At 44.8% G+C, this 22,780-nt stretch overlaps 1 protein-coding gene across 1 annotated transcript; it reads right to left on the bottom strand.

The window, feature by feature from the left end:
* Positions 1-1,907: 1,907 nt before the first annotated feature.
* Positions 1,908-21,616, bottom strand: DDX25 (DEAD-box helicase 25). The gene is made up of 12 exons (XM_080816899.1): positions 21,535-21,616; positions 20,839-20,905; positions 20,551-20,592; positions 19,936-20,071; positions 18,306-18,398; positions 18,118-18,220; positions 16,347-16,461; positions 15,184-15,361; positions 6,949-7,186; positions 5,692-5,854; positions 3,474-3,662; positions 1,908-2,199 (listed from the first exon to the last, which is right to left on the bottom strand). The coding sequence occupies exons 1-12, from the start codon at positions 21,595-21,597 to the stop codon at positions 2,138-2,140; spliced, it is 1,449 nt and encodes a 482-aa protein (XP_080673025.1). The 5' UTR covers positions 21,598-21,616; the 3' UTR covers positions 1,908-2,137.
* Between the last annotated feature and the right edge of the window lie 1,164 nt (positions 21,617-22,780).

The raw sequence follows: 22,780 nt of genomic DNA on the forward strand, positions 1-22,780 counted from the left end.
ATCAACTAAGAGATGACCTTGGCCAGGCTGTGCATGGAGATGTGAAAATTGCTTGCAGTTCCCAGCAAGGAGCTGCACCCCGAAGGATGGCCTTCGGATTGTTGACTCACCACGTCGGACAGCTAGTATTAAGACAGCTGTGATGTGCACAGAACACAGGACGGCTCTGCGGCCTCCTAGGTGGCGAGACAAAGGAATGTGAGGAGAGGGGCGAAGGGGAAGGCCGAAGAATGCCCATTATTTGCAGACCCGGTGGGAACAGTTGCCAAATGGAAATCACTGGAGACGTTTGTGAGGATAACCGGTAGAGCGTCTATGGGAGATCTGGACTGGAGAGGGCAATGGCAAAGTTTCCTTTAGAACTCCCCAGTGCGGAGCTGCGTACGTGCACGGCCCCACTGACTCTTCAGACAGAGAGAACAGGGCATCTTGATATACTTCCTATGTTCAGTCATATTGTGCCATATAATTGCGGTTCAAGCCTCAGATGGAAAACATCGGGGAAGAATGTCAGGGAATGAAGAAATGGCAAAGAATTTTTACTCCACAAATATTTACGGAGCACCTCCTGAGACTGTGATCTTTCTTATCTACTGCTTTCCCTATGCCCTCAGCTCCCCGGGGCTGCACCTTTGGGTCCTATCTTTGGAGGCTCTGGCTTCTTTTGCACGGGAGATGGAGTCTATGTTTTTTTCAAGTTCTCCAGGTAATTGTGGTGGTGAGCTGGACCTGGAAGGTTGCCTCACTGGGCCCATGTTAGGTAAGTGTAGAGCGATGCTGAGTATGTGGCCAAAGGCATCATTCAATACAGATTTCTCTCTCATAAAAGGACACAGGATGTCTTCTCTGGGAAGCCAGCCGGGCTGGTGTTCAGGGCCCCTCCTCCGAGCTGCACCAGTGACCCACACACCCCTCCCTCCGTCGGCACAGTCTGTTACCCTGCTGGCTTTTTCTGAGGCTGCTGTTACTCTGAGGTCTGAGAACGGCTGTAACATCTTTTTCCTCTCCCGTTCGCTGGTGTCTGGTCTGCCGGGGAGTGAGGCAGCTGGATGGTTTTCATGTGTTTCTGAGCCCTGCTCACGGGGATAAAACCTGGGCAGGGAGCTCTGCGTGTGGAATACCAGAACAGATATGCCAGAAACACCCTCCCCAGCCAGGATGGGGGGGGGCACACTCCCTGCGGCTGCGGGTGGGGCTCTGCGGGGCCGGACAGAGCCGGGCCAGGGCTCTCTAGCTGCAGGCCGGGGACCAGCTCCAGCTTTCAGGGAGAGTATCAATTTCCACGGTTTCCTCAAGCCCACTGTTTCACTTGTTAGCAGCAAATGTGAGAAATGAAAAGCATCGCAATGGGACTTATAGGAAAACGTCTGGGATTCTCAGATATACACTGAATGAAATGTTACTTTTTTAATAAGGCAAATGGATTTCTCCCCCCCTCACCGCCTGTTTTGAAAAAATGCCTATAACAAAGCCACATTTTCAAAGACTATTACATGGCTGGTGATGGATTAAATTTGCTCTGTTTTGAAGACATTAAGAAGCCAAGCAGAGGAAATATTTCCACATTCTGTAGGTCAGCTGAAACATTAAAAAAGCAAAATGTCTTCTTTTAAATTGTTTGACTTTTTGAAGCTTTCACCCTGCACTCCCACCTAAGGGGTGTGCGTGTGCGCGTGTGTGTGCAGTGCGCCTGTGTTCCTGAGCTCGCCTGCCTGGGGGAAGGGACACGAGTAAGTGAAGGCTGCGGCCGGTGGCTTCTCCACCTGCTAGCGCACACTCCCAAACCAGTGAGGCTCTACTGCCATCTTGTGGCACCCCAACGTGTTCTCAGGAGGCAGTGTGCTCAGGTCTAGAAATGAGGTCCCGCGACATCCCAGGAGCCCACACAAAAATGTTTACCTGTAAATGAGATTAGAATAAGAAATAATCTCGCTTTTTTATTCAAAAAGATCATGTGCTTCACACCAATCTGGTTCCTGAAAGACCTCAGGTCTTAAGACTAAAGTACCATGACATTTATTTTGCCATATTTAACAGTTTCACTTTGAAAAAGCCCCAACAGAAAAAATTACCTTCGAAACCCACTGGGACATTCTCACATAAACTAGGATATTTCACAAGCAACTAAGTTCTCTCTTCAATATTCAATCTTTTCAATTTCATCCATGTCTTCAGGGTCGAGTTGCTTAATGCTGCTGTCTAGAAGGAGAGAGAAGGGAACCAGTCTGAGCCCAGGGCCTGAATGAAATTTCAGTGAAATCTCACTAAACTCTGAATTTCTGAAGACAGTGACACTTTTGCAGATATGTGTTCCTGTGACCCCTTGCATGGAAAGCCTTGAGAGAGGAACGTTCTCAAGATCAGTTAAGGAAGAGATGGTATCAAAATAACCAATCAATACTGACTAAAATAGCATCAAATGCACCAAACAAAAGAACATGTGTGTCTAGACAGCTTGGGTAGGAAAAAGGCCAGAGCACAAGTGAGGGGAGCCTGGGAAGGGGCCTGCTCGTGCTAGGAGGGATGAAGAGAACCTGTGTGTGGGTGGGGGGGCGGTGAGTGTGAGGGGGCGTGGGGTGTAGGGTCGCAACAGGGAGAGGGGCTGAGACTCCTCCACTGAAGTCACTTCCCAAGACTAGGTCACATGGCGCTTACCATAGCAAGAGCATACGGGCTGTAAGTTTCTTTCTTCACCCTCCTTGCTTCTCCTACCATAGGATGCTTTATCAGCTTCCCTGAGGGGGCCCTGGACATGCTACAGTCTGATTCTAGACTGCATACACGTGCCTCTGTGCATTCCCCCAGGACAGTGTCCACTGCTTCGCACAAAAGTATGATTTTTCCCAAAAGGTGAAGATATATTTGGGGTCATTTGGGTATTCCTCTTCCCCTGCTCCCCAGCCATATCCATGGACTTTGGGCATGGGGTAATTTGAGAGGTGGACACCTCAGTTTAGGTCACTCTTCCAGTTTCCATCAGTTTCCGTCAGAGGGCAAGCTGCCAGTTCAGGAGCCCCAGCAGGTTATCGGGGAGCCTGCCTTGTTTGGATGGGGGGCTAGAGGAAGGACAGCAGATCTCAGAATTCAGGACCATCTTAGTTGTTAGGGTGAGGCCAGAGGAAGGGAAAAATGTAAATAAGAGAGGAATCTGGGGACAGAATATAATCCCAAAGGACTTTATTACTTTGTTTTGGATGGTGCTTTATGGGACGTGAAAAGCTGCCCCAGGTCCTACAATGGTCAGTAACATAAACCTGAACTCACACTCATTCCACCGGACTTTTGGATTGTTCTTCAGCTACAAAAATGGATGATTTCACCAACTGTCTCACTGTGGGGACTCTGGCACTGTGAGTTAGAAGTCTCCCACTCCTTGGCTCCTGCCCCCGAGCTACCCTAAGCCTGTGTGACACACGTCATCACCGTCAACATCAGCAGGATCCATGGGTCCCACGGCAAGAAGCGCTACTTACTAAAGTGATCCTGGATTTTCATGAGCAAGGGCAGCTTATCCACTTCAATCATGTTGAAGGCGAGGCCCTTTTTCCCAAAGCGTCCTGTCCGCCCTATGCGGTGAAGGTAGGTCTCATAATCTGGCTCCTCAGCTTGGTTTACAGGGAGATCAAAGTTCACGACAATTGTGACCTGCTTCACATCGATCCCTAGAAGAGAAGAGACACTGTAGAGTCCTGAAACTGTTTCCTTAGGACATAGCTATTCACAAACCACATCTGCCAAGGGAATGAATTCTCTTGTAACAGTCACAATTTACAAATAAAACCTGGTCTTTCATCATGGAAGTGTATACTCTGGTCAGGCAGTGTGCTTGCACAGTAGGTCTAGGATGCTCGATTTAAGAGTGTCAGTAGAAGCTAGTTCCACAGAAGGTTGTGTGTGTGTTGTGGACAGGGGCTCTCACCACCCACAGAGCCACAGCCTCCTCTCCATTCCTGCTGTGTAAGTCCCCAGCAGCCCCCCATCTAGTGTCCCCTACCCTTCCTGGAACCCCACTCTGCACCATGCCTGGCCATCCTCCCATCCAGGGCTTTTTTATCCCTTGTCTCACCGTTACAACAACTTCCAGCTCCGTTCCCCCTCTTCTCTCCTCTATCTCTCTGACCACAGTCACCATGACAACGTCCAGAACACTTGTGTTCAGGACCCAACTGCCCCAACTGCACAGGACAAAGTACAAACGATTCCAGATTCCCAGCACCCGAAGTCTCACCTCTTCCTCTCCTGACTCAGGTCCAATGCCACAGCGACACAGTCTTGCCATTTTCCAAGCAAACTATCAATTCTTACCCAACTGGATTCTCTACCCTTCCTTCAAAACCTTTCACATCTAATGTTCCCTAGGAAGGCTTCTGTGATCCCCCAGTGCCTCCGTCCTCCAGCACAGTAAGCTGTCTGGGTCACAATCCTTGTCCTCCTTGGAACTCCTGGTGCCCTCTTTCCTCCTAGGTCTAGAGTCATGCCATCCAGTACGGCTATCCAACTTTAAATTAATTTTAAAAAATTCATTTCCATTTAAAAAAAAATTCATTTCCTTGGTCACACTAGCCATATATGGCCAGTGGCTACCAACTGAACAGCACAGAACAGATTCTTTCCATCAATGTGGAAAGTTCTATTGAGCAGCACTGGTCTAGACAGTCAAGCATCTAGACACTGAGCTCCCAAGGGGCTGGGACCTCATCCTTTTTTCAGGCTACTCTTCCATAGTTCTGAACTCCATAGCTTGGCAGTTCCCCATTTCTATCTGGTGAACTAAGAATGAATTGAGAAACACTGTCTGAGTATAGGGTCTAGGCAAGAGTACAGGAAGGATGAAGTCTGGAGGAAGGACTGTCTCTTGAAAAAAACAAAGAATTTTTTTCCCTCAGTAGTCAATAGTTTTGAAGTTAAAAACACCTCCGACATGCTCATCATTAGGCAACGTGAGTTAAACACACAATGAGATGCCACCTACATCTACTAGAATGATTAAAAAGAGTGACAACACCAACTGCTGGCAAGGAAGTGGAGGAACTGGAACTGTCCAACACACCTAGTGGGGATAAAGAGGTAGTGCTCTGGAAGACAGTTTCTGAGTAAGCTAAATATACATTTACCATATGACCCAGACATCCTACTCCTAGATACTTATCCAAGAGAAATGAAAACAGGTCTTTGTAAAACCTATAAATGAATACTTATAGTTTTATTCAAAATAGCCCCAAACTGTTAATAATCTAAATGTCCCTCAACTGGTGAATGGATGAATCGTGGTACACCCATTCAATGGCTACTACTCGGCAACAAAAAGGACTGGACTACTGATGTAAGTCACAACACTGATGAATTCAAAAGCATTATGTTGAGTGGAATAAGTCAGACACAAGGGCTGACTACTACGTGATTTAATTTATATAGCATTATGAAAGAGACAAAAATAAAGAGACAGAAATCTGATCAGTAGTTGCCAGGGGTCAGATGATAAAAGGAAGAGGCTGGCTACAAAGAGCACAAGCAAGTTCTGGAGGGAGGGGGGAGTGTTCTGTACTTTGATTATGGTGATGGTCACATGACTCTGTATGTTTGTCAAAACTCACTGTAAAGTTAAAATCAGTGAGATTTATCATATGTAAATCACACTTTAATAAACCTGATGTTGAACACGAACACACACACACACACACACGCACACACCTCGAGCACAGACATTGGTTGTTATAAGAACTTTCTCTTTCCCATCCCGAAACCTCTGAATGATGGAGGCTCGCTGATCCACGGTCAGCTCTCCGCTTAACAGAGACACTTGGTGGCCGTCCTGCATCATCTCCACAGTCAACCACTTGGCATTTCGACGAGTCTATATGAAAACACAAAACCCAGCATAGCACGCCACGTCCAAGCAGACTGGCTGTGTTTGCCATGCTCACGTAGGCACGGCAGGGAAGCCAGAAAGGGCTTCTTGGGAGCTGTGCTTTACCTCTCCCTTAAGCCCTAAGAGGAACCTTCGAATGAGGCACCTCCCGTGCTGCTCAGGGTCATATCCGCTCAACCTGCAGGAGCTTTGGCTTCTCAGCCATGAAGCAGAGATAAAATGCTCACTTACTTCATGCGGTAGGATGATGACAAAATGGAATAACATAGTAGAGACAACCTCAGGCACTGTAAGAGTGCTTTCTATCTCCCGGTGTCTCGCTCAGATCTTTACATGTGTTACGGTCACTGTTCTCACCACAATATGATGAAACGGGTACCTCATTTCATTTAAAAAATTAAAAAAACAAAACAAAACAAAACCAAGAGCTTAAAAACATGAAGTCACTTGCCCAAGGTTTTCATGGCTAGTCCGTGGCAGAAGCAAGCTTGCTTTTATTCTACAAGCATGTTCTCAGTGCTGTCCCTGTGCCAGGCGGGTGCCAATTCTAGTGGGACTAGGAAAGTAAGACAGAGGAGGTCCTGCGCTCACGGAGCTTACAGTGTTCGCGTGGTAGAGAGAAAATAAAACCAAGATGTGAATGTGAAACATGTCAGAGAGCAAAAAATAAATACGAAAATAAAAATAGGATAATATTAATAGTGAGTGACTGAGTGGCTACTTTACTCATACTAAGTCAAGAACTAGAAAAGAATATTCTTAATCTGACAGAGGGGGCCTGCAAAAACCCCACAATGAACATCAACCTACATGGGGAAGTGTCAGAAGCAATACTTCTAAAATAGGGACGCCTCTATTTAACGTCATCTTGAAGTCCCTATTCCGTTACCTAATGTTTCTAAGTTCCTCCCATAACATATGGATTCATTTCTGTCCCAAGTGGTTCTGAAAATTAAATATGCTCCTGTACCCAAAGTGTTGAGGGGGTGCCTGGGTCTCTGGCCCTTATTATCGTTACTGTCCCCTCTGCTCCTGCGGGCGAGTCCGGGCATGGCGAGGACAGACCTCAGCACGGTTACCTGGCAGAAGATGATGGCCTGTCCAATGGTGATGCCGCCGTAGATGTTGCACAGGGCTTGGTACTTGTCTTTCCTATTCTCGCACAACACGTAATACTGTCGGATGTTGTTCAGGGTCAGCTCCTCTTTTCGTAACTTGATAACATTAGGGTCTGGAATGATTCGCTCTGCAAACTGCCACACAGAGTCCTCAAAGGTCGCTGAAAAGAGGAGCATCTGGCACTCAGAAGGTAAAGCTCTGTAAGAGAAGGGAAGACATCGTCAGCCACCGCCATCCCTGTCGCTCTCCTGGGGGTGGGGGCGGGGGCACTTCAAGCATGTCCTGCCCTCTGCCACCAGGGGTCAGCGGAGGAGTGGCTGCCTGCCACAAGTTCCACCCCTGTGCAAAGGGCCACGTGGTCTGCCCCTCTTTGCCACCAAGGATTTGGAAGGACACACACAAGCTGAGTGTGGAGCTCAAGAGCAAAGTTTAGGTATGTATTTTGGAGGGTCTGGGGTCTTTCATGCCCATTTTCTTCCTAAGCTAGGCAGAGTCAGGAGGCCCGAGTATCTGTCTAGGTATTCTTCATGGTGTTCGTCTCACACAAAGTGAAACGGGAGGAAGGAAACAGGCCAGTCATTCAATGGCAGGTGTTAGAGTTCTTGGGAGAAAAAGAACAGCTACACTCACTTTCTTTGGGATGGGAAGGACCTGGATAGAAACAAAAGGGGAACACAGGGAAAACGCTACTGCACACAAACCGTGAGCTGAACCTGCAGCAAACACAGGGCTGATTCATATCGAGTTTAAAAATGGGCAAAATGGGGCACCTGGGTGGCTCAGTGGGTTAAAGCCTCTGCCTTCAGCTCAGGTCATGGTCTCAGGGTCCTGGGATCGAGCCCCGCATCGGGCTCTCTGCTCAGCCGGGAGCCTGCTTCCTCCCTCTCTCTCTGCCTACTTGTGATCTCTCTGTCAAATAAATAAAATCTTTTTTAAAAAATGGGCAAAATGAATCTATGAAGCCAGCAGTCAGAACAGAGGTTAACCTGGGTAGGAGCGGCAGGGATGGGGGCAGGCAGAGGCTGGGGATATAGGAAAGGAGCCGTGGGGGACCTCTGGAGTGCTTGTAAACTTTTAGTTCTTGGTCTGGGCTATTATCTCATAAACCCAACCTCTTTGAATTTTCACTCAGCTATATACTTGTGATTCATGTATTTCTCTGAACATATTATATATATCAATAAATTTTAACTTAATCTGATTTCACCAGAGAGAAATCACCACTTTTGAGAAGACAGAGCATCTAGAAGGTAGGGTGTTAGTGTTAAAGGAGAGTGGGGAGATCATGAAGTCCAGTGACTCCCAGGCACTACGTCAAGCCTGGGGCGTGGGTTGTCTGGGGAGCTTTTCCAAGTAACGATTTGACGGACTTCCGGGCAACTATGGTAGACTGTCTACAGCCATACCTTCCCAGCTTCCCACGTACCATGAGTATGATTATAAGGAGACAGAAAGACATGAACCCACAACATGAACAGAAGAGAAATTGGTGGATGTGATAACTCAATATATTTCTGGAAGACGGGAAAGCGTGGTAAACGAGAAAGCAGATGACGCCCTCATGTGAGCGGTACAGATGGAAATGGTGATGCAGACGGTGGCTGAGATGCAAAGGTAGTGGCTCCTTCAGAACCTCTGACAGTTCTTGGAGCTACGAGCACCAGGTGCCAGAGAAAGCAGGGGTGGTGTGCTAGAAGATACGAGGAAAATTCTGCATTAGCTTGCTGTGTTTGGGGGGAAGAGGGTCAGGGAGTGAAGGGGGGACATCTTGGCCATCTACTGTATCACGATTCTCCATCTGGAAAAAGCTGGCACCATGACTGGCATCCCAAGGCTTGAGACATTTCATGCCAAAAAGACAATGTACACAGATTACACCAGGAAAGGAAACATGGGCTATTCTACAGAACACTCTGGATTTCAAAGACTTAGGATGAGACAAATCATGTAAACTATTTCATTAATGATTTTTATATTGATTAAATTGATAACTTATTAAATGCTATTTTTTGATATACTTAAATAAAATATAACATGAATTTCACCTTTTTAAAAATGTGGCTATTAGAAAATTTAAAAAATTACACAAGTAGCTTGCATTATATTTCTATGGGACAATACTATGATTTAATCTTGTTTAAGCAGAAGAAGAAAATCAACAATGGAGGAATGAACAAGCAACATAAATCCCTAATTTTTTTTTAAAGATTTTATTTATTTATTTGACAGACAGAGATCACAAGTAGGCAGAGAGGCAGGCAGAGAGAGAGGGGGAAGCAGGCTCCCCACTGAACAGAAAGCCTGATGTGGGGCTCGATCCCAGGACCCTGGGATCATGACCTGAGCTGAAGGCAGAGGCTTTAATCCACTGAGCCACCCAGGTGCCCCCATAAATCCCTAATTATTACTTAATATTCTCTTGAAGTGAAAGCAATTTTTGACTATTGGGTCTTTCCTGGAATTCCGAGTCTTTCATTCTCAGTTATACGTAAATATACCAAATTACTGGTAAGGGATGGCAAGAAGGGGGTCTCACTTATCTTTGGCCAAAATTAATATTTTTTAAAAGATTTTATTTGACAGAGAAAGAAAGAGCAAACACAAGCAGGAGGAGTGGCAGGCAGAGGGAGAGGGAGAAGCAGGATTCCACTGAGCAAGGAGCCTGATGGAGGGCTCGATCCCAGGACCCTGGGATCATGACCTGAGCCGAAGGCAGATGCTTAACCAACTGAGCCACCTGGGCACCCCTGGCCAAAACTAGTTTAAATAAGAAGTCTGGCTGAAAACGTGTATAAGGAGTAGCTGGATCCCACTTTATTTCAGGCAGTTGGGCATGTACAAGTAGGAGACTAGATGTTTATTCTGTGCAGAAATCCCAGACTTGGGGATGCCAGCCTCAGCAGAAGGTGAGAGTAAAGCAGAGAGCTGAAAATAGGGAGTGAAAATATGCATATGAATATGCAGCCCATTCCCTGGCCCTGCTCCCAGGAGGCCAGCAACCAAGTGTATGTTTCCTAGGGAGGAGATGAGAGATATTCCATAGTTCTAATAACCTGCAAGTAACGAGCATCCTAGGGGGAGCTGCCCAAGTCACAAGCCCCAACCATGCACCCAGAGCTGCCAGTAAGCTTCTTGGTTCTCAACCATAGGTTATGAAAGGCTAGCCAAGAATCACCAGATACGAGGGGGGAAGGTCCACCACAAGAGAGACAGAGCAAAGAGTCAAAAAGGAGAAACTTACGGGGCACCTGGGTGGCTCAGTGGGTTAAGCCTCTGCCTTCAGCTCAGGTCATGATCCCAGGGTCCTGGGATCGAGCCCCGCAGCAGGCTCTCTGCTCAGCAGGGAGCCTGCTTCCTCCCTCTCTCTCTGCCTGCCTCTCTGCCTACTTGTGATCTCTGTCTATCAAATAAATAAATAAAATCTTTAAAAAGAAAAAAGGAGAAACTTAAGATAACTCAGAGCCAATGTTGAAAACAGGCAAAAAATTGTAAATACTCGAATTAATATTCTCAGAGAGACAACAGCAGCATATTGCACCTGTAACAAGAAAAGGAAGTTACAGAAGAGGAACAGAGAAAGCCAGGGCAATCCAGACAAGACAGGAAAAGGTGGTCAAGCAACTGTGTTATTTTAATGACAGACAGAAGGACACATTCAACTGGGTGAAAGAGGCAAATACCAGAAATAGAGCCACTGCCCTGCATGAAGAAGGAACAGAGGGCAAGTCATGGTGGGAAGGAGACATGAAAAGTATATATGGACACTGAACCTCCCAAGTTCAGGATGAGACAGGCAAGACTTGTAAATTCAAAGTTGTTTTGTCTTTGGAAAGCACATAGTGCTCAGCTGGAAGCAGGGGATGCTGAACCCGTCTGGCCATCCTGCACAGAGGGACATGCATTAGTGCATTCCTCCCTTGATATCTCTAGGAAACAGTGAAGTTACACCGCGGGCTTCCATGCTTGCAAGTGAAATGTCCTGCTGGTGAACAAATGGAGACATTCTGACCACCGATGCCTTACCACATTCAGTGGAGAGCTAATTCTGGAAGATCTTACCAGTGGTCATACTTTGTACACTATACCAGGTGCTATGTCAAATCACAGCAACAAAAAATATCTTCCCCCATTTCTTCGGGTTTGAAAAGTGGGAGTTCGAAATATCTTCTTGACTTCTATGAAGTTTTAATGAGACACAGAAAATCTAAAACAGAAGATTGCTGATATCACGTCCAAATACAAACTAGCTTCTGCTCGACTGTCTGCATGTGCAGCAGACAGTGCAAATGCAAACTCTGGCAGCTTCCACTCAGTCTATAAACTTCTCAGAGAAAACGAAAAGATCTTGCCACCTAAATATCCCGCATGCTTTGTGCCCAGCACTTCTAAAAGGCGAATCATTTGCTTAATTGTGATACTGAGCTTTCGTTATCAAAGTTTTTGCTTACTTTCAGCTTCCTCAGAACTTGCAGAGGTACTTAGTAAGATTTTTACCTGTATGGAAATGGAAGGAGAGAGTCACCTGGAGAGTCACCTGGACATCTGCCTGTACGATACTATCACTGTTGAGGCCATGGGAAGGAGTTAAAAAGTTGCCCAGTCATAAAGTCATATTTTCAAAGTGTGAGACAAAAAGAAAGTCCTTCTCTAATCTGAAAATACGCTGAAGGTGGGAATGGAGGAGATGATCATAGTAAATGACTGTGGTAAAATGCTGTTTCTCCAAAACTGTGTGATGACCTGTGAAGTCGCTTTCAGGAGACTGTTTGCCCCTGAGTTGTCTAGTGTTACCTACAAATACTCGTAGCAAAAAAATTACTCATTTTTTAGGAAATAAGGCTGCTGCAGGACTAAAAAATGTCACCAGAAAAGGGCAGCCCAGTTGAACAAGACTTTCTTGTTCCTTTGCTATAAACTGTAACTTACTTAGAATCCATCTTTGATTTCACAAGCCTAAATCGCCTCCGTGCTTCACCACCATTCTCCTTGAGAACCGCAATGGTAGCTGATGTACTTCAGAGCATTTGAAAACGATGGACATTTTAGATGTGGAGAACCTAAATGGTGGATTTACAGATGCAAGGGATCTGAATGACAAACAGCTGATCTACCAAACAAGCCTGCAGACAGAGCGGATGTGGACATTTCTAGAAAGCTAGACACGAATGCTTGCATGTTTGAAAAGCGAGTGTTGGTAGTAAGTAAGCTCTTAAATAGTCCATGCTTGAACACTTTTGTGAAGAGCACAGCACACTAGACGAACAGCAGGAGTCAGCAAAATGAATTTTACGGTCCAATGTAAAATTTCCCACCACATACAAAAAAGGCGGCTGCAGGTAGTTCAGAGAATTATTACTGGAAGAGGAAAGGGAAAGAGTAGAAACAGCTTACTGTGCTGGTTGGGTCTTTAAACACAGGTAACAGCTATTTAATTAGTCCTATTGTATTGACAGTATCCTCGCAAAAAGTCTTTTGAGTATTTTAAAAATATACAATGGCACAGAGCACAAAATTTAAGCAGCCAATAACGAATTTTAATTTTTTTATTTTAATAAACATATAATGTATTTTTATCCCCAGGGGTACAGGTCTGTGAATCGTCTGGTTTACACATTTCACAGCACTCATCATAGCCAATAACGAATTTAAAGAGATTAAAATAAACTGCTGTCAAAGATGACATTATAAAATACTGTTATATGTTTCTCATACATATTATTTATTTAATTGTACTAATAATTGTGACAATTGTCACTGTTAGCCAGTTCTGTTGTTTTGCTTAAATAGTAGCATTTATTTATTTATTTTATTTATTTTCAAAAGATTTTATTTGACAGAAAGAGACATAGCAAGAGAGGGGAGCACAAGCAGGAGGAGTGGGAGAGGGAGAAGCAGGCTTCCCACCAAGCAGGGAGCCCAATGTGGGGCTCAATCCCAGGACCCTGGGATATTGATCTAAGCCGAAGCAGATGCTTAACGACTGAGCCACCCAGGTGCCCCAAATAGTACCATTTATGTAACAGAAAATATAGGGTGATATATAATTTAAAAGAAACATGTATTTCCCATTTTTTATATTAATAACACATGTGTATGACCATTTTTTCATATTAATTATATTATTACATAGATATATTTTTTTGTCTGCAATGACTGTGTCCTGCTCTTTAAAAAGCTAGTCACTGTAGGGAAAGAAAGAACCTAAGAAAATTTCCCAGATCTGGGAGGCACCAATTTTGCAAATGAAGAGAATGAGTGCACTATGTGTCTAGAACCATGGATGAGAAAAAAAGGACCCAAACCAATGCATTATCATTGAGAAATATTAGAATACAGTGGAGAGTGAAGATTCTGAAAGCTTCTAGAGACAAAAAACAGATTATCTACAAAAGTTTGGGGATCAGGATGACATTAAACTTGTCAGCAACAACACAGGAACTGACAGTATTAATTATGGCATCTTAAAAAAATTTTGTTTTCAACACTGACTCAGAATTTACTGGAAGAATTAACGTGGATTCCACATGCAAGCAAACTGTCAATCAAAAGATCAGATTTACAGCTACAATGAAGACACTTTCAGACATGTGGGAGATGAAAAGTGAAATTCCTAACAGTCTTTTTAGGAAGCGACTAGAGAATATACTCCCGAATACTGAGTAAACTGACAGTAACCAAGAAAAAGCACCCAGAAAACGGGAGATTCCAAGACCTATAGTGACAGCTGTACAACCAGTCCAGACTGAAACTGGACAGAGCTTGGGAGAGTTTCAGGAAAAAAGACACTGATGGAGGTTTTTTTTTTTTTTTTTTAACACAGAGAGAGAGAGAGAGATCACAAGTAGGCAGAGAGGTAGGCAGAGAGAGAGGGGGAAGCAGGCTCCCTGCAGGGAGCCCGATGTGGGGCTCGATCCCAGGACCCTGGGATCATGACCTGAGCCGAAGGCAGAGGATTAACCCACTGAGCCACCCAGGTGCCCCATTGATGGAGTTTTTAAATGTATTTGCCTATTTGGAGATACCACTGACATTAAAACACATATGATGAAATAGGCAGAGAAAAATTAAGTATCCCTAGCCAGTGATACTAACCGAATGAAGGAAAACAGGCAATTATTAATTCTAGGGGAAATAGCTGTATAAGGAAAAAACATAATTATAGTAATACACTGCGTGACAGTGAACAATATTTATAATGCCCTAATGATAACAACACTATTAAGGTAGCCAACTCTTACGATGTAAGCACAGGGAGGTGGCAGAGGGGACAGGAAGCAGGGGGAGGGTGGTGGTACCAAAGAGCTGGATTCCCACTTCCTATAGGAGCAGTCAGCAGACAGTGACATACTAAGAAACAGCCATTTGCTCATGCTATTTAAACATATGAACGTTAATACCAAAATAGAGATTCTCTAGAAGGGGCACTGTTTTTCATTACAGGTCTTTCAAAACTGCTTTTTTTTTCTTGAAAGATTTACTTATTTATTTTGGGCAGGGCAGGAGTGGGAGGGGCAGAGAGAATCCCAAGCAGACTCTGCACTCAAGTGTAGAACCCAACTCGAGGCTCCATCTCAAGATGCTGAGATCATGGTCTGAGCCAAGACCAAGAGCCGGATGCTTTACCCACTGTGCCACCCAGGTGCCCCTCAGTACTATTTGAATTTAATAAGTGACACAGATCCTTAGAGCCCACTCCCAGAAATTCTGAACTAGTAAGGCTCAGGTTAGGCCCGGTAATGTGTAATTTTAAGGCCCTTGGGTGATCCTGAGAGAGAGGCCTAGGAAAACAACAGGATTTACTTGAAAAATGAGAGGCAAAATCAGGACTAGACCATGGGGCTCCTGATTCGAAGTTACTGTGTTCTCTACTCTCCACAGCAGCCTGTGCAGGCTTTAACAAATTCTCTTTAGACTTTTGCTCTTAACAGCAAAATTAGTGGCACAATTTGGTGGGTTCCATGCGTAGGCCTGCAGTGAAAACAAAACCTATCAGGCAAGATGACAAACTAAAGAAGTGGGGAAATGATAGCAGTCTAAAAGCCCGCTGAGCTGGTGAAAAACTGAACTCCCAAGTTTGTTTTAAAAGCAAAGGAAGTAAGGAATCAAGCCGTGAAGACAACTGGGAGCAGCAGATGAATCAAACTCCCCCTCTAGACCGAAGATTCAGGAAGAAAAACGGTGAATGTGAAACTTACCTCTGAATCCGAATGCTCTGATCTGAGAATCCCTGTGTGTCAATCATCACGTCCGCTTCATCCAGGACAAACACCCGAATCTTAGTCAAGTCAATTAATTTTCGCTTGAAACACCAATCTAGGACAGTCCCAGGAGTGCCAATTATAATCTGTTTGGTGACGTCTGTGCCTCTGGGAACTGGGGAGAAAAGGGTTGAAAAGACTCCTTCAGATGCAAAGAACCCTCACAATCCACAACTCGGGACCACACAACATAGGACTGTGAAGCCAAAGTTTATTTCGTGATGATTTTCTAAGTGCAAACCCTGAGGGTCATTGAGGATTTGTATTTGCAGAGCTTTAGGATAAGTCCCCTGTTTCTAGGTTTAGAGTAATAACAGTCCTGCCATTGGATTCTGCCCCACGGTCAGTGAAAAAGCCACCCTTCAGCGATCCCATCGCCTTCAGAAACAGGGGCACAGCTGTGAGAAACCTACCAACTGTTCCCAAATGGAAAATTAGCAGAGTACCTATCAATGGGTTACATTAAATAAATTATGGAATACTATGAAGCTAGTCAAAATAATGAGGTGGGATTATATTCATGGACGTAGAAAGATGTCCAAAACATGTACTTTTTTAGACACTATGAAAAAAATGCTCCCATCTTCATAAACACTCTACAAAAACAAATACATACATGTACATCCTCATGTGGATGAACTGAAAAAAGAAAACAAACCACGGAGGTCTTGTGAATAAAACTATTATCCTTGGAAACAGGTTTTTGAATGCCAAGGAAGAACAACTTCCATCTTTATCTTCTGACCTTCTCTGTTTTAAAGTTTTTTTTTTCCTGCTATGCACGTGTAATACTTTAATGAAAATGTTAAACATACAAGCTGTTCTGCAAAAAAACAACTGAGCCTCAAAAAAACAAAGCTATCATCTTGCAGGATGTGGAAATGATGCAGCTAACATGTACGGGGTCCTTATTATGTGCCAAGCGCGTACACAGTGTTGCCTCTACATCGGTTCATTACATTCCAGTCACAGCTCCTTGGGACAGGTGCTATGATGGCTCCCATTTTAGAGACGAGAAACCCGAGAAGATACAGAATATGGTTGCTGGTGGTGGAGTCTGGAATTACAAAATCCGCCAGGCCTGGCTTACTGGTACATACTGCGATTCCCTCGAATGGCGTACATCACTTGAACATCCACACAGAATTTTCCCATCCGTTCGACCACACGACCAGTCTGCAAAGCCAGTTCGTAAGTAGGAGCTAGGCAGAGGCACTGCGAGAGAGAGAAGGGGAAATCGCAAGGCTCACACAAGCCATCACGCAAATCCGAGGTACAGTTAAAATTCATACAGGGAGACACAAGTTCTGTGCGAAACTGGGAGATTTGGGATGAATAAAGTATTTTCAGTTGAATGCAATTTAGCAGCTGATAGATCTGAGGTGAATGTTGAGTACGGAAGGAGAGAAGGGGCCGAAGGATAGATACCTTTATATATTCCTCTCTAAAGAGTTAGGAAGAACCACAGATCCCGCTTTTTTGTGTGTGTGTGGGTGGGGTGTAGGGAGGCTGGGAATCAAGAAGAAAGGAAATCGGGGCGCCTGGGTGGCTCAGTGGGTTGAAGCCTCTGCCTTTGGCTCAGGTCATGATCTCAGGGTCCTGGGATCAAGCCCCGCCCTCTGCTCAGCAGGGAGCCTGCTTCCTCCTCTCTCTCTACCTGTGTCTCTGCCTGCTTGTGATCTCTGCTGTCAAATAAATAGAATCTTAAAAAAAAAAAAAGAAGAAAGGAAATGCAAGGCAAATCACTGCTTGAGTGTCACCCCTGTCACTTCTTCCCTGCTGTTTTCAGAACACTCCCTGATTGATCCAATCCACTATACACACCTCTGGCAGAATAGTCCCTAAAATTCTCCCTTTGTTACCTCCAGCCCCTATATCTGGTGGTTGCTGAGGAATGAAGATGTTGATGGAAGAAACTGGCGATATTTAATGCATTTATGGGCTTCAATTAAGTATCTGTGATACAGAGGACAGGGAAACATAGCTAAGGTGCTAACAACTGTTTCCACACACATTATTCAACATGGGTTCAAGCACAGCTTTTCCTGAGAAATTTTTATTCATAATACCAAACCCTGAATATGTATTTCAGTGAGCCTGTCTAAAAAAAGCATAAAATTTCATATGCCAAGCACCAGTCTTCCACATCCCCAGCTTATCTTGCTGACAAACTGTAAGCTTCCTGAAGGAATCCTTTGCATGGGGCGCAATCAATACTCAGATAGTCAGCTTGTCAAATGAGCTGATGAGCACAGCTTGGAGTTATAGCGGAAGAGCACCAGACACTTGCCCAAAGTGGAAGCTAGACTAAGAGAAGGGCAAGTGCACTTCCAGTCCCTGCTCAGTCACTCTTGGCTATCTGTGACCTCATGCGAGACACTTCCCTGCCCAAGCCTCAGTCTCCCCTCTGCTACAGGAGGCGGCGGACTGGGTACCGCTTTGGTCCTACAGCTCTACAGCCACCACTCGTGAATGCTCACTTCAGGCCAAGTGCAGTTTGAAAGGGGTACATTATTTCATCTACATGACAAGTCTATGAAGCATTCATTCACTCAACAAGCCAGACACTGTGCTCAGAGTCAGGAATGATCCACGCCTTTAGAGATGTTATCCTTCCAGACAGGGAAACAGACTTGGGAAGAACTAACTCACCTAAGACACTCTAGTAGTAAGCAGAGAGACTGGGACTGGAACAGGTCAAACTATACAGCCTGCGCTCCCACCACTGTTTCATCCTGCTGCCCAAAGCTCTGTGATTTTGAGAAGGAATGTCTATTCTACATGCTACCATAGCATGGCAATAATATCGCCCACTACTAAAATATCATTGGCACTGCAAGCATTCCCCTCTCTCCCTCAACCTTTCCTTACCTGTGGGAACAATTCCAAGGTATTGACTCTGCTTAGCATTGCCAAGACAAAAGCAGCTGTTTTTCCTGTTCCAGACTGGCTCTGGGCTATGAGGTTCTGGGGTCTATAGAAAAGAAGAGACACCTGGGCATAAACTGCATACAGGAGACTAAAAACCAAGTTGGAACAGCACCGCCCTGGAAACTCACGGGTGGGCCAGCATCATAGGGAGAGCCATCTCTTGGATTTTGGATGGTCTATTAAATCCCATTGCATAGATCCCTTTTAATAACTCTTCCTTCCTGTAAGAAAAAAGAAAAAGCACACACTTAAAGCCTACAATTGGTCAGTAGCCTCAGAAATACGGACTCAAAAGGTGTATTTCTAAATTAAGCCACCCTACAACTGGGCTTCAAAAGCAGTATTTAAAAATATACAATTTACACCTTGACTCCCAAACATACACAATTGTGCCTGTATAGTTGGACCACTCAAATAATAAGCTATGCTATAAGCCTAGGCTGAGGACAGTAATAACAGCCTAACATTGAACTTTTGGTTGAACCAAGCAAAAAAAGGAAAAACTCATCTGACAGAAGTATATCAATTTGCCAGAAGTCTTATTTTCCACACAAAGCAGAAAACAGATTTACTGTTTAATTCTTTTTTTTTTTAAAGATTTTATTTTTAAGTAATCTCTACACCCAAGATGGGGCTTGAACTCATGATCCCCAGGTCAAGAGTACTGTGCTCTTCCAACTGAGCCAGCCAGAAGCCCATACTGTTTAATTCTTTTTAATGAATGACAATCTTTGATTCTTTAATAGCAACTTTCAGAGAAGATAAAGTTTTATTGAGGTAATTCTTAACATCAATTTTGTCTAGGAGCAGAGGACACAATATTACCTCATCCTTCTACGCCAACATTTTTTTTTTTTTTTTGAGAGCGAGAAGACACATGAGTAGGGTGGGGTAAGAGGGCAGGGGCAAAGGTAGAGAGAGACTATCTTAAGCAGGCTCCATGCCCAGCGGAGACCCCAATGGAGGGCTCATTGATCTCACGATGCTGAGATCATGACCTGAGCTGAAATCAAAGGTTGGACGCTTAACCGACTGAGCAACTGACACACCCCCGAGCCAGCATTTTTAAATGCATCTTTCCTGGGATCTCATGACAGATGACAGAAAGAAGAGAAAATGACGTAGGTTGGAAAACTTCCACCTTCAATGACATGTACATTTCGCATTTGGTTACTTGGCAGATTACTGGCTGCCAACTGTTAATCACAGGTAGGCTTCTTCTTTCATTTAGAAATTGTTGGGGCATTGGGGTTTTGATTTTTCCCCTCTACATAAGTCCCTATCAGTAACTCTTCCTGTTAAAATGCAGTTCCTTAATGCTAGTTGATAGATCTCTCGAAAATGCAAACCCATTTGGGAAAGTTATTCATTTCAATACTGTCTGAAACAAAATATAATTAGGAAGGTAACAGCTTCTAACTTATCTAAAGGGGCTGAGGGAAGGTATTTGGGCCATCAGTGTCCCTGTATCTGTATTACGGTATGGAAAATAGCAATTGGCTGTGTTGAGCTTAGCTATCCCATTAGCATAAGGTTAGAATATTTTACCATCAAGATGTTCTCAATTTGCTGCACACTCAGGTATCCTACTGCTCCTTTTTGAATTATATTTCAAATGCATGCAAAATGTACGCATCTCATTTTAATATTAAATATTAGAACATTGAGGGGATTCTGAGTTTTTATTTTTAGCAGATTACTTTGTTCAGTACCATTTTTTCTGGCATTTTCCCACAATAAATGAGTAAAAGTACTCACAACCGCAGCTCTTCAAATGTTTTCACTGAGTAGAGTGGAGAGCTGGGATCCTTTTGTAAGACTTCAACTCGGTGACTGGATTCTACTAAGGACTGTCGGATTAACTTGTTTAAGAGCGAATTAGCTGCCAAATCCACTAGAAAAGCAAAAATTAAAAAGGATGATATGGCAGGAGAAAATCCAGCCTCCCAAATGAATCTCATAAATTGGTCCTTCCCATTCAGAGATTGTATATCAAGCGACTGCTCCTACTCTCATCTTTCCTCTAGAAGGAGGTTCTAGAAAGAATGACATAACACTGAGAATTCCTTTTCACACAAGAATCCAGTTTCTTATGCTCTGCTGCTATACCAACCTCTGACCTTAAGCAAGCCTACTTCTATCACCACCAGAACTAATTTTTCCTTGCCAGCTGAAAACTCTTAGCCCATTCCTGCATATTCCATCTCAACTTCCCCTAAAGAAGTATGGCTACTCTTAATTTAGTATTTCTTCTGATAGTCACAGCTTATAAAGAAAACAAAAGACTGCTCTTTTCCAATTGAGATTATATTATTTGCTCACATTATGAAAATCATGACTGCTAGTTTACATGCGAATAAATTTATCTCCTACCTACATCTTCATCATCTTCTTCCGTGTTATTAATAGAACCATCTAAAAGAATGGAAGAGAAACAATAAATACCAACAGAAATGTAAAGTGTATGATCTCTCACCATCTCCACAGTATGCACTGACAGCAAGGGTCATCCAGTAAAGGAGTGGGTTAAAAGACTGGGAAGGTAGAGGAGCACCTTGACAGTTAATAGGAGCCAGAGGCATTTCAGTTGCCAGAGACCTGAGGAAAGCAATGTTTTTTTAAATTAATTGAGGCCAGTCTGCTTTATCTAACAGCACTCACCTATGTTTGGAACTGTAGTACTCTTAATACCCCGAAGGTTCTTCCGGGGATGGATGAGGTTTGAAAACTATTGAAAGACACAAATTTCAACCAACATTAGGAAGCAAGTCACCAAGCAGCCCAGGGCTCCCCCCTAGCAGGGAGGGACCCACCCGAATACTGTTTCCTTTGCCGTGTCAGGTATTAATTCTGACACTGGATTCTTTTCAGGAATAGGTCACCTCTATGAATTACGCTAAAAATCGAAGGAGACTTTTCTGCTGCCCCTGTACCTTAAGTTCCTCTTTATAGTCCTCTAACCTAAGTGTGGCAGTCCTTGGGGGTCACAACACGAGAGGGATGGTGGGTAGCAAAGCGCGGTGGTCGGTAAGATGGAAGCTAGCCGAGGCTCAATGGTCAAATTGGGAGAGCAGAAAACTCCAAGGTCTAGTTGGGACTGTCAGCTCCTTTCTCTCCCGGGACTTCTAGGGGTCTTCATTTCGCCCTTTCAAACCAGAGGTCTTGCATTCCTCTCCGGGTCTCCTGCCCCCTGCCCTCCCCCACATCCTTGCCACATCCCCCCCCCCCCAACACCATTTGACATCCCACTCCACACGCTAGCGGGGCTCTCTCCTCCCGCCCTTCCCGGCAGATTTCCCTCTCAGAGTGCGGTTCTGACCCCCGCCCACTTGCCCTCCCCGGTGCAGCGGCAGTTACATGACTGTTCAGCCGCTCGCTCTCCGCCGCCCCGGCGTCGCCTCCCCAAAGTAACGACGCCATAGCAGCGATCGCAGCTCCCGCCCCCAGCACGTGCGCCCTCCCCCGGCACGAGGCAGTGCCCGGCTCCAGCCAGCGGCCAATGGGCTTCCTCCGGGGGCGGGCTGACGGGTCCGCGACCACCCGCGACGCGGCGCGCAGGCGCGCGAGCTCCGGGGAGGTGGGCGGAGCCAGGAGAGGAGGTGGGGTCTGCGGGAGAAGGAGAATTCAGAAGCAGGTTTGCCATCTGGCAGCGGCGCGTGGGCCCTGGGGGTTAGGAACCCGCCACGCGGCGCCAGTGTCGTGAACACTCGCCTGCTCCTGACCTTTGCTAAGCCAGCAACAGCTTGAGACCGTAAACCGCACTGATTCGGGAGTCCTACCTCCCTTACCCAACACTTAACTACGCGATTCTCCCGGCAATGAGGCCGGACCCTCCCCCCTCCCGGCTTCCGCCCCGTGGCTTCCAGCACTCCAGCCCATGTTTCCCCGAAATATCCGCTTATACATTACATGATGTCAGGCCAGAGAATTTCATGGGAAAGTAGAGGGTCAGAATTGGTGAGTTTCAGCTGACAAATTCAAATGCGAAAGATGCTGAAAGGAAGTAAAGTTCAGGTTCTAACTGTTGTCCCTGTTCTAATACCTGTGATGTTTTCACACACCGGCTTGCTTTAATTTTAATTCTGGTATGTGCCCTTTGCTAATGCAGTCCTGAGATAACTGTTTTCCTTGCGGTACAACCTCCACCTCCTACCCGTATCTGCATAATCCGACATAGATCCCTTATACTACTGACTCCTAAATTTGGACAAAAGAACTAGATTTCTTCAGTTTTCTGCCTGGAATCTTGAGATTCGGATCAGCATCTCTTCAAAAACCCACAAACCAAAAACTTAATTATGATCTCTCCGTGGTGCTGAAAGCAAGACTCTCCAGCTCTGTTGGGTCACTCTCAGGCACCTCAATCATTTATTTTGAGGTTAATCAAATTCCTTTCAGACTTCCCATGTGGATTCTAATAGCAAATGTTTTTGCCTCACAATGATAACTTTCTACTAATTTAAGAAGGTATAAAATCGGGCCGGGTTCTTTAATGTTAATTTTCATATAAGGATAGCGGACATTTGAAAAACTGCTTTTCCGTTATTTTATCGCACTGGAATTTATCCTTTTATTCTTGTATTACCATAGACCCCAGATTCTA

Source organism: Martes martes, assembly GCF_963455335.1.
Source record: "Martes martes genome assembly, chromosome: 10".
Lineage (NCBI taxonomy): Eukaryota > Metazoa > Chordata > Mammalia > Carnivora > Mustelidae > Martes > Martes martes.